Genomic DNA, 12805 nt, shown 5'->3' with positions numbered 1-12805 from the left:
AAAGCTTTTCACATATAGATATAAACTAATCTTGCAGAATGACTGGACTCTGAAGATAATGACCAGGAGCAGGTACCAGCCATTTCTTCCTTAGCCATTAATATTACCAGAATTACACTGTGAGAGTTAGCCTGGATCATACAAGGAATTTTCCTGCTGTCACTGGCAACATTTTACACTGTGTGGTGTATATTTACCTGTGGGAAACACCAGCCAAGCATCCTCCCTTAATACACCTATGAACAGAAACAATCTGATTCGGTCAAACTACAAGGTGTTTGTACAAATGTAAAAAAAAAATAAAATGAGTAATTACAAACTGAATTTTTTTATCCAGTATATTTCCGAGCAGCCACCAAGTAAAACTTTTCCTTCCACAATACCTAGTTTTAATTTTAGTGTCAGATTGAAAACAGCAAGTTAGGAGAGTCCCTACCTCCATTGGATAGACGATAGTCTGAGCAGTAACCCCAGCGAGCGATCCTGCTAAAAAGCGTTGATGGATATCTAGCTTGGAGTGGCTTTCATCAAAAAACTTCTTATACTGTTCAAAAATGCAGAACAGGAGAATATCTTCATTATAATCATTCTTATGTAATTAATTTAATAACATCTAATGCTTTTCTGTTAATTTCGTAAGCTTGCCTGATGATAATCAAATATGAATGGACATCTATAATCATTAACATTTGAGTAAGTCATTAAAGAAGGCTTCCAATGAAAGCAGGCAATCACATATCCCAGAGTACAATAAAGTAGAATCATAGAATCCCTACAGTGTAGAAGCAGGCCGTTTGGCCCATCGAGTCCATACCAACCCTCCGAAGTGCATCCCACTCCCCTGTCCTACCCCTGTAACCCTGCATTTCCCATGGCTAATCAACCTATCTGCACACTCCTATACACTATGACAAGTGTGATTGTTGGCTTTGGAATCATGCCTCTTAATGGATCAAAGCTTATTGACCCCACATTCTCCAGGAGCAATTCCAAAATTTGTGAAGAATGAAAAACTGGAATATGAGGGAAGAAGCAGTTTTGCAAGCTGCTAAAACTCTATGACATCTAATTTTTAATTTGTGTGTATTTATAGAACTGCAGCAAGAAATATGGAATCTGGATGCTAAAGCATGAGGAACACAGTGATATTAATGGAGAAGACAATGACAACCCAGTCATAGGAAACACAGTAATAGGGAACACTTATCTCTGATTCCACAAATTCTTCATCACTTCCGTGCCTCTGTGCATCATGTTCATTTCTGTGTCATTCTCCGCATATATGTGGATCTGCGATATTTCCATGTCTCTGCTGTCCATCATGCTTGCTGTCTCTGTGTTTAATTCTTTATATGTCTGCTCTGTACTGTGGGTGTCCCTCTGCATCTTTGTTCATCTCTTTCTGGTTCCATGCACATCTCTATGTGTGTGCTCCCTTGTATGCATGCATTCGCTTTTTTACGTGTCTGTGCATAGGTCTCTGTATGCCTGCACATGTGTTTCCATGTCTGAGGCAGGTCACTGGATCTGAAACATTAGTTCTGATTTCTCTGCACAAATGCTACCAGACCTGCTGAGCTTTTCCAGAAACTTCTGTTTTAGTTTCTGATTTAAAGCATCCACAGTTATTTTGGTTTTTATTTAGTGCTTCCATGTCTATTTGAATATGCGTATGGATGTCTGTGTCTGTGTATGGCATATCTCAAACTCAATTTCCATCCTATCTTACCACACTTTGTTCCCAGAACATCTTGCCAGTCTAAGAATGTCTATGGAAATACCAGCATCCCTGATCGTCTTTAAAGTCTGTTATGTACCCGAACAATCACCATCTATCTGGAGCTGAACGGCACAAACAGTTCCTACTATTTGTCCAGGAAGTGGCAAAAGGGGGAAATTTGTGCCCCATTTTGTGGCAGGGACCTGGAAGTCCTGCTGGATTGGCTAGTGCAGAGGCAGGACTTTCTCTTACCCCAGGACCAGCAGACACCAGACCCTGCCAACCTTGTCTGAATTTGCCATCCAGGTCATAAATTCTCAGCTATTGGGAGAATTCACAGCAATGTTAAAAAAAAAAATCACTGATCTTCTCCTTTCTGCCAGCATGTGTGTTACCATCTTCTCTCCAGCCCTGATGAAGGGCTTTTGCCCAAAATGTCAATTTTCCTGCTCCTTGAATACTGCCTGACCTGCTGTGCTTTTCTTGATTCATATCTCACACTCACTCTATCTCTGCTATTATCCCCACCTCCCACCAAGGCGCATGCTTTGCCACTCTCACTACTGCCCAAAACATGTTCCTTCATTTGCTGTCACCAATCCCAAAACCCACCATAGCTAACACAGCTAACATAGCTAACCCTTTGCACTGCCCAGTCACTTAGTCACCTCTTCATATGTACCAGCAATAGAAATGTGCCTCCCACTTTCACCTCTCACCTCTCTCTCATTCCAGGAAGAAAATGGCTCAATCTAGGGCAGAAAAATTCAAAGTGCCCAGCATTCACCTCCCAACTTCTACATGGACAGCATCCTGACTCTAATGCCCTGAATGGCTGACAGAGCATTTCTATAGCCCTACACTGGTACTGAAGACTTGATTAGATTAAGTTAGATTCCTTATAGTGTGGAAACAGGCATTTGGCTCAACAAGTCCGCATTGACCCTCCAAAGAGTAACCCACCCAGACCCATTTCCCTACACTTACTCTTGACTAATGCACCTAACACTATGGACAATTTAGCACAGCCAATTCACCTAACCTGCACATCTTTGGATAGTGGGAGGAAACCGGAACACCCGGAGGAAACCCACGTAGATGCTGGGAGAATATGCAAACTCCACACAGACAGTCGCCCAAGGTGGGAGTCAAACCCGGGTTCCCGGTGCTGTGAGTCCAGGGACTCTCCAAACAAAAGATTGATTTGACTGAGGCCTGCTGATAACCATGACAGGCTTCCTTCTATTGTGGCAAGGCAGGCAGAAACTATAAAAGCCTCAAATCTCTGGCTGAGGGGGCAAAGCACAAGAATGCTCTGTGTGAGTGAGTGAGTGCCACAAGAGTAAGTGAAGAGCCTGGAGATGCAGCCCGGTCCAGTCCATGAACTGGGTGTGTATCCCTGAGCACACAGTATCCTTCCTGTAGCATTACAATGAAAGTTAGCACTGCAGCCCGACGTGCAGAAGTGTCATGTAACTGGATTGGAGATGTGTCATGAGTGTTCTTAGAAGCTAGCACATATCAGATACTAATGCCCGTGAATATGGGGTGCATGTGGCTAGTGCTCATGGAGCATGCCCTGAGATTTTGGTGCCCAGTGCCAGAACAAACATGCTGAATTCACTCTGGTTTCCAGTCGAATTCTCTCAACGTTCAGCTTGTTTAACAAGTTTTGCAAGACAGGAAGATGAATATTAATGAGATGAGTTGGGCCCAAGGTGTAAAACAAACAATTATCCCCTTTAATTAGCAACACACGCTGCCAATTGAGAATCTCATCATGCTGCTTGTGAAAAGCAAAAAAGATGGTACAAGTTGCAACTGTTGCGAGGATGGTTCTCAACAGACTTCTTGTTCAGTTCTACCATACATCACACCAGAGCTCACATAATTCGTGCCTCTATAAGATTCCACCTTTTGAGTATGACTGTGTGTTGGTCTCTGTGTGCCTGTGTATGTGCCTTGCTGTCTGTGTATCTCTGTATGTACCTGTAACTTTTTGTTTGTTCTTCTGTGTGTCTAAATGCATGTTACTGTGTTTCTGTTTTTATTCTCTCTGCACATTAACAAAAAAAGCAACACTTGAGACATTGTGTATTTGCACAGCATTTCCACTCAGTAAGTTGATCAGTTAGGTTCCAGACGGAGAGCTGGAAGGGTTCTTATATTTTGCAGCAATCTACGAAGTTTTCTGAGACTTAATCCATTGTTTTAAATAGTCAGTATTGCTATGAAGTTGAAGGCATGTTCTGTACCTTTAAGAGAGAATCATTGCTGTTCTGCACTGAGAGCTTACAAGCACCTGTCATATGTCTCTATTAAGTGACCTCTCAACCTTCTTTTCTCTCAGCCTTTCCTCTTAAGACCTTCCCTCCATACCAGGCAACATCCTGGTAAATCTCCCCTGACCCCTTTCCAAAGCTTCCACATCCTTCCTAGAATACGGTGACCAGAACTGTACACAATACTCCAAGTGTGGCTGCACCAGAGTTTTGTACAGCTGCAACATGACCTAATTGCTTCTAAACTCAATCCAATAAAAGCTAACACAGTGTATGCCAATTGAGAATCTCATCATGCTATCAACCTGGGTGGCAACTTGAAGGGATTTATGTACATGGACACCGAGATCTCTCTGTTCAACTACTCTACCAAGAATCTTACCATGAACCGAGTATTCTTTATTTCTGTGACTCCTTCCAAAGTGAATCAGCTCACACTTTTCTGCATTAAACTCTGTTTGCCACCTCTCAGCCCGGCTCTGCAGCTTATCCATGTCCCTCTGTAACCTGCAACATCCTTCAACTCCACCAACCTTAGTGTCATCCACAAATTTACTAAGCCATCCTTATATGCCCTCATCCAGGTCAATTCTGAATATGACAAACAGCAGTGGCCCTAAAACAGATCCTTGCAGTACACCGCTAGTAACTGAACCCAGGATGAACATTTCCCATCAACCAACTCCCTTTGTCTTCTTTCAGTTAGCCAATTTCTGATCCAAATCGCCAAATCACCCTCAATCCCATGTCTCCATTAGTCAGACAGAGTAACTGCCATCAAGACAGATCCAAGAAATTAGGAACACTCTCTATCAAAGGAACCTTTTCATATCAAACATATTTGCAGTGAAAGAAAGAAGACGACCCAGGGAAATCTTCAGCCGAAGAAGAAATATACTGACAATGACAGCCACTGTATGGTTTTGAAATTAAGTTAGTGTAATTTTAATAAGTGTTTATTGAAACAGTATATTATTGGAGGTAGTTAATAAGCAGTTAAGAGAAAGAGGGGTGTTTGGAGTTGTGAATAGATGTTGTTTAATGTTCACGCTTAGAGGTAAAGAATACATTAATATTATTTTCTTTAAATAGTGGAATTTGGGGCTTCTCAGTCACTCATATTTTAACAGATTACAAGGTGAGGTGAGCTTTTCTGAGCATTTGGTTTAATTAACAGAAGGGTTCATCGCTGTGTTGTAACAGTATTACAGTCATGAGCCAAATGAGGTCAGTACTTATATTCATGAAATAAAATTTACAAAATAAATGTTTAAAGATTTCTGAGAAGAGAATTCCCTAAAAAGTAGCAATTACCTGATCATAAGCCAGAAACTTGATGCCAGTCTCTGGTGCTATCTTTGTTACATTCATTCCATTTCCTCTCCAGAGTGAGAGGTAGCCACCTTCTTCCACCATTGCCTTCCAGCTGCTGACCAGGTTCAGATGCTGTTTTGCAGCGTACACCTAGAGAAAAGGGTATCAGGATTGTTAACAACCAAACTCCCCTTTAATCTAATTTTATCTAATCTAATCTTACAATTTTATAAGGCAATAGGGCAATGTTATGCTGTAACCTGGGGTTGAAATATCATGTTGTGAGGCACTGTTGTAATGGTGTGATATCAAGCAGTGTTGTACAGCGTTTTGAAATGTTGCAGTGTAATAGCACGTTATAAAATGTATTGTAATGCAGTGTGCTATATTTTGTTGATTTACACAATTGTTGTACTTCCCCCTTTAGTGACTGAGACAAGGTCAGCCAGCTGGACTTCAGAGAATATGAGTTCCCTGATTAGGGCTGTTAATCTGGTCAATCAGGGAGTCCTGGCTGACAGATAAAAAGGGTGAGTGTGAGAGAGACTCTGGTACCTGACCCTGAAATGAGGCAATACTAAAGTCAAAGACCGTTTGTGTATAAATAAAGGGTGACTTGCTGAGTTATTTCACCCCATCACCCCCAACACAGTTGGAGCTGGTGGCACAGTTGTAAGTAAAATAAAATCCTGCTGTCAGAGAGAGACAACTGATGGTGGTTTAACCTGAAGGCCACCATGCCTCAGGAAATGAGAATGTAAATTTGCAAATGTGAGTCTTGCATTGTAACCTCAGCCAGTACAGGAATTGAACCCACAATGTTTATGTCAATGAAAACCAGCCATCCAGCCAACTGAGTTAGTGGTTGATGTGACTAACACTTAGAATCAAAGAATAGCTAAGCACAGAAAGAAGCCAATTAGCCCATCAGGTCTGCATTGGCATTTTCAAAGATCAATTCCCTGCTCTTTTCTCATTGACTTGCATTTAAAGCTACAATTTGAGGTTGCATTCATCAGCCTTCCGTACATTGCATTCCTAATGAAAACAACTTTTTATTCCAAGAGCTAAGATTGTTATTATTGCAAGGATAACAAGGATTTTGGGACAGCAGCTTAAATAAATGGGGTCATGTGATCTGTTCTGTACTCTGCCTGACAGTATGGTTTGATTGTTCAAGAGCAAAGGAAGGTTTAGATTGTTTTGATGGCGATAAGGTGTAAAGTACTTATGACTGGAGACAATAGCAGATCTCTGTGAGTTTACCATGAGTAGACTAAAGGATGCTAAATCCTCTGGATCTGATGGTCTGCATCCAAATGTCTGAAGGAAGTGAGTACAGAAAGAATGGGTTTTTTTTAGATTAGATTAAATTACTTACAGTGTGGAAACAGGCCCTTCGGCCCAACAAGTCCACACCGCCCCGCCGAAGCGCAACCCACCCATACCCCTACATTTACCCCTTACCTAACACTACGGGCAATTTAGCATGGCCGATTCACCTGACCTGCACATCTTTGGACTGTGGGAGGAAACCGGAGCACCCGGAGGAAACCCATGCAGACACGGGGAGAACGTGCAAACTCCACACAGTCAGTCGCCTGAGGCGGGAATTGAACCCGGGTCTCTGGCGCTGTGAGGCAGCAGTGCTAACCACTGTGCCACTGTAATCTTCCAAAATTTCAAAGACTCCAGAAATGCCCCTTCGGGTTGGAAAGCTGCAAATCTATCACCACTATTCAAGAAATAAGAGAAACAGAAAGCTGCCAGTTTTTTGAAAATGTACGTAAACTGAAGTGCACAGCATTATTTCTGGAACTGAGTGGCCTGTGGTTGCTGAACTTATTCTCACATCCTTTGTTGAAAAAGACTGTGAAATTTACAATTCTCCACGTTGCTGGCACTACTTCTATCCCTCAGGAGCATTAAAAAATCATGGCCAGTGCAATTTCCATCCTTACTTCCCTCAATATCATTGAACACTTTTACTTGATCATAGAATCATTGAGATCTCAGAAAGCCATAGAGTCATGCAACATAGGAACAAGACTTTCAGCCCACCATGTTTATGTCAACCAATGAACACCTTTCACGGGGACCTGGTCCATCGTCTACTATGCCTGGCATTCTAAGTATTCATCCAGACATTACCACACGCTCAGGCAGCATGTTCCATATTTCTACCACCCTCTAGGTGAAATTTTTTTCTCAGAACTCCTCAAAGTCATTTGCTCCTCACCAGGTTATGCTCTCTGGTCTTAGACATATTTGCCCTAGGGAAAAGATTCTCACGATCTAAATTACCAATGCTCCAAGGAAAACATATTCAGCCTATCCAGTCTCTCCTCATAATCAAGACTTTCCATCCCAGACAATATCCTGGTGAATCTCCTCTGCAACCTCTCCAGTGCAATCATGTCCTTCCAGTACTGTGGCAACATATTGCATGCAGTATTCCATCTGTGGCCTAACCAATATTTTATAAAGTAGTAAGAAGTCTTCCTTGCTTGCTGCCTGACTCATGAATGCAAGCATCCTGTATACCTTCTTCATTACTCTGTCTACCTGTACTGATATATTTAGGCATCTATGGACTTAACCACTAAGGTCCCATTCTTCCTCAGTACTACTTAGGGAACTGCCATTCATTGCAAATGTCCTTCCCTTTTTAGACATCCCAAAATGTATCACCTTATACTTATCAGGATTAAATTCCATCTGTTCAGCCCAATTTGCCAGCTGATCAATATCAGAATCTAGCTTAACACCATCCTTCTCAGTATCAATTTTCATGTTATCTGCAAACTTACTAAATATACTTTCTACGTTCACATTCAAGTTGTTAACATACCTAACAAACAGCAAGTGTCTGAGCACTGATTCTTATGCTACACCGCTGATCACAGGCTCCCAGTTATAAAGACAACCTTCCACCATCACTTGTGGGCTCCTATTTATAAATTAATTTTGTATCCAGTTTGCCAACTTGACTTGGATTCCGTGGAATCTTATCTTTTAGACCAGCCTTCCATGCAGGATGTTGTCAAAGGCTTTACTGAAGTCTCTGTAAACCATATCGAATGCACCACCCTCATCACTATATTAAGTCACCTTTCCAAAAAATTCAATTAGATTAATCAGACAAGATCTCCATCTAACAAATCCATGCTCACTATCGCTGATCAATCCCTGCCTTTCAAAGTATGAATTATCCAGTCCTTCAGATTTTTTATCAGAATTTCCCCATGCTGCTGACCTTCTTGAACAAAGGAACTGCATTAGCTAACCTCCAGTCATTTTGCACTTTAACCTGTGGCCAGTGAACTATTAATTATTTCTGCCAAGGCCTCAACAATCTCCTCCTGTGTCTCCCATAGCAGCCTTGGATATATGCATCTACACCACAGAAAAACGCTCTTCAGCTCATTGTGTTTATACCGATCGAAATCACCCATCTAACTACACTAATCCCGTTTTCCAGCATTTGGCTCAATTGCTTATAATACCTTGTCATCATAAGTGTACATCTGGATGTAGGTTTGCTCACTGAGCTGGAAGGTTCGTTTTCAGACATTTCATCACCACACTAGGTAACATCTTCAGTGGGCCTCTGGATGAAAGACTGGTGGTGTAGCCTGCTTTCTATCTATGTTTGAGTTTCCTTGGGTTGTGATGCCATTTCATGTGGTGATATCATTTCCTATGTTGATGTCATTCCCTGTTCTTTTCCTCAGGGGTGGCAAATGGGATCCAAGTCAATGTGTTTGTTGATAGAGTTCCTGTTGGAATGTCATGCTTCCAGGAATTCTCGTGCGTGTCTCTGTTTGGCTTGTTCTAGGATGGATGTATTGTTCCAGTTGAGTGGTGTCCTTCGTCATCCGTATGTAAGGATGCTAGTGAGAGTGGGTCATGTCTTTTTGTGGCTAGTTGATGTACATGTATCCTGGTGGCTAGTTTCTGCCTGTTTGTCCAATTTAGTGTTTGTTATAGTTCCTGCAAGTGCACATCTAAATGCTTAAATATGATGAGGGTTTCTGCTTCTATCACCCTTCCAGGCAGTGAGTTCCATATTCCCACTACCTTCTGGGTGAAAAAGTCCATTCCTCACATCTCCTCCATACCTTCTTTCCCTTACCTTAAATCTATGCCCCTTGGTCAATTATCGCTTCAACAAGGGGAAAAGTTTATTCCTGTCTGCCCTATCTATGTCTGTCATAATTTTATACATCTCAATCATGTCCCCTTTCAATCTCCTCTGCTCTAAGGAAAACAACCCAGTCTGACCAAATAAAATCTCCATTTTGAAGAAGAGTCACTGGACTCAAAATGTTAACTCTGCTTTCTCTCCACAGATACTGCCAGACTTTTGAGTTTCTCCAGCAACCTTTGTTCATTTTTCAGAATTCGAGCATCCACAGTTCTTTGTTTTATCCCAATTTCTCATCAAAACTGAAGCTCTCCAGCCCAGGCACATCCTGGTAAATCTCCTTTGTATCTGGTATAGTGCTATCACATCACTTCAGTCCAAAGATCTGCAGGTCAGGTGGATTGGCGATGATAAATTGTCTAGTGCATCCATAGTTGTGTAGGCTAGGTGATGGAAAATGTAGAGTTACAGAGACAGGGTTGGTGGGACGGGAGCTTGCGGGGTGTGTCTGGGTGGGATGCTCTTTGGAGGATTGGTGTGGCTCAATGGGCTGAATGGCTTGATCCCACACTGTAGGCATTCTATGATTTTATGATTCTATAATGTGGATTATGGAACTGCACATAATAGTCTAGCTGTGGCCTAACCATCAGTTTATACAGTTTTAGCACTATCTCCTCTTGAAGCTCTTAAATTTTATGTCTTGAAATTAAAGGCATGTACCAATTTGTACACTTGTTCTAATCACTTAAGAGAATGGTATACATACACACCAAAGTTCCTCTGATCCCCTTGCCTTGTTTGTCCTGCTCACCTCACATTTTTCCAGATTGAATTCTATTTGCCACTGATCAGGCCCTCTGACCAGTCTCTCTCTATATCCTCTTGTAGTCGAAAGCAATCCTCCTCACTATTTACAACACCACCAATTTTTTTATCATCTGCCAATTAGTGATCAAGCCTCCTACATACATCTAAATCAATTATGTAAACCACAACAGCAAGGGCCTCAACTGAGACCTCATTGTATCAGATTTCCAGTCAGAAAAATACCCCTCAACCATTACTCCTGGCTTCCTGAAGAAGGGCTTATGCCCGAAACGTCGATTCTCCTGTTCCCTGGATGCTGCCTGACCTGCTGCGCTTTTTCAGCAACACATTTTCAGCTTCCTGCTATTCAGCCAATTCTGGATCCAATTTGCCCAATTTCTTTGGATCCCATGGGCTGTTTCCTTTACTATCAGTCACCCATGTGGAATCTTTTCAAAAACCTTGCTGAACTGCAGAGAATTACATCAAAAGCATTGCCCTCATCTACACACCTGGTCAGCTCTTTGAAAAATTCAATCATGTTGGTCAGATATAACCTCCCCTAAACAAAATTATGCTGACTGTTCTTGATTAATCCCTGCCTCTTCAATTCTGTCCCTCAGAATTGCTTCCAATAGTTTCCCCAACACCAAGTTTAAATCGACTGGCCTTTAGATTCCTGATTTATACCTTGTTCCTTTCTTGAGTAATGGTACTGTTAGAGCTGTCTGGATGAAAGGTTCCAACCTGAAACATTGACTCTCCTAGTCCTCTGATGCTGCTTGACTTGCTGTGCTTTTTCCAGCCCCACACTTTATCAACTCTGCCCATGTCTGAGCAGCATAAAATAGCTGATGATTGCCCATGGCAAAAGCAATAAAAACATGACTGACAGTAGTCTTGGGAAGATTGGAAAATATTTACTTAATGAAGCCTGCAGAAGTTTAAACAATAGTGGGTCCATGGATCCATGATAGCAGAACTGTGATATGCATTTGCAATTGCAATAGATAAGAACATTTCACACTACATTTAATTAACAAATCTCTCTTTAATTATTAATCAATCTGTTATAATACTACTAGTAGGTTTTAGTTAAAATCTGCCAAAAATCATAGTAGTTATAGATTCACCTATACAAAAAAAATCACTAAAAGCAATAGAGGAAAATATTTTCAAAAAGTCATGAAAGCAAACCAGTTTCAGACAGTAAAATCAGCCCCCATATCATTACAGGGAGAATTGAATCACAAGTAAAGAAACCAGGAGACATTGGAATGTGGGTTGAATGTATACATTGTAAGACACCCAAGGATAAAGATAGGGGTGCCTAGCAAACCGGCTGAGAAAGAAACTACTAATGTAGTTTCTGTAGTCTAATGTGAAAAGCCTGAAGAAGGGAGATAAGAGAGTCTGGTAAATATCATGAAGATCATGGAGGATCAGAGGTTCATCTCTAGCCACGCAGTCATATGATTAATTAAATGTATTTCCAATTAAACTAATTAATAATATGATTGGTTTGAGAATGTTAAAGGCAGGATGAAGTAAATGTGTGTCTTTCCTTTATTTGGGAAAGAGTTCTCTGGATTTTCAGAGGGCAATTTGAATAAACTCTTTGATACTGGAAATGAACTATGATGAGGCAACACATTAGCTCAGTGGTTAGCACTGCCACCTCACAGCATCAGGGCCCTGGGTTTGATTCCACTGTCTGTGTGGAGTCCGCACTTTCTCCCTATATCTGAGTGCATTTCCTCCGGGTGCACCAGTTTTCTCCCACAGTATAACAATGTGCGGTTTGGTGGATTGGCCATGCTAAATAGCCCATAGTGTCTAGGGATGAGCAGGCTAGGTGGGTTAGCCATGGGAAATGCTGGATTATAGGGATAGGGTAGGGGGGAGCTGGGTATGGGTGGGCTGATCTTCAGAGGGTCAGTGTGGACTTGATGGACCAAGTGGCCTGCTTCCACACTGTAGGGATTTTATGATTCCTGGGTGTCGAGTGAATCATTTGGTCATTCTACTCCAAGAGTAACGCATTGGCTGTCCTGCAGTCCTCTGGCACCTCTCCTGTGGCCAGAGAAGAATTGAAAAGTTTTGCCAATGCCCTTGCTATTTCCTCCCTTGCCTCAGTCAAAAACCTGAGATACATTTCATCTGGTGCTAGAGATTTATCTACTTTTAAGCAGTCACACCACTCAGAACCTTTTCTCTATCTATGCAAATTTCCTTAATTGCATCACAGACTTTGTCCTTCATTTCTATCATATTCCCTCTTAATAGTGAACATCGACTCAAAGTATTAATTTAGAACGTACCAACATCCTTTGGCTCCACGTACATATTGCCATTGTGATCATTAATGGGTTCTGTTGTTTCCCTTATTATCTTTTTACCCTAATGTACCTATAAAACAACTTAAGATTTTCCTTTATTGTACCTGCCAGTATTCTTTTATATCCCCTTTCATCTCTCCTAACCTTTTTAAGTCCCTCTTGCACAATTTATACTTCTTTAAGTCTTCTGCTG

At 41.5% G+C, this 12805-nt stretch overlaps 1 protein-coding gene across 2 annotated transcripts in view; it reads right to left on the bottom strand.

Annotated features, from left to right (window-relative positions):
* LOC122541109 (mitochondrial adenyl nucleotide antiporter SLC25A23-like) overlaps nucleotides 1-12805 on the bottom strand; it is a 116606-nt gene that overhangs the window by 36095 nt on the left and 67706 nt on the right. For both annotated transcript variants that reach the window (XM_043677674.2, XM_087981172.1), the window contains 2 exons: nucleotides 5317-5466; nucleotides 437-544 (listed from right to left, as the gene is read on the bottom strand). In XM_043677674.2, the coding sequence (XP_043533609.1) occupies nucleotides 437-544; nucleotides 5317-5466 (258 nt within the window). The remainder of the gene's footprint in view (nucleotides 1-436; nucleotides 545-5316; nucleotides 5467-12805) is intronic.

Source organism: Chiloscyllium plagiosum, unplaced genomic scaffold (assembly GCF_037043375.1).
Source record: "Chiloscyllium plagiosum isolate Xiang-an unplaced genomic scaffold, Cpla_swu_hap1 HiC_scaffold_39, whole genome shotgun sequence".
Classification (NCBI taxonomy): domain Eukaryota; kingdom Metazoa; phylum Chordata; class Chondrichthyes; order Orectolobiformes; family Hemiscylliidae; genus Chiloscyllium; species Chiloscyllium plagiosum.
Note: the sequence above shows the minus strand (reverse complement) of the source record. Positions and strands in the feature narration are given on the sequence as shown.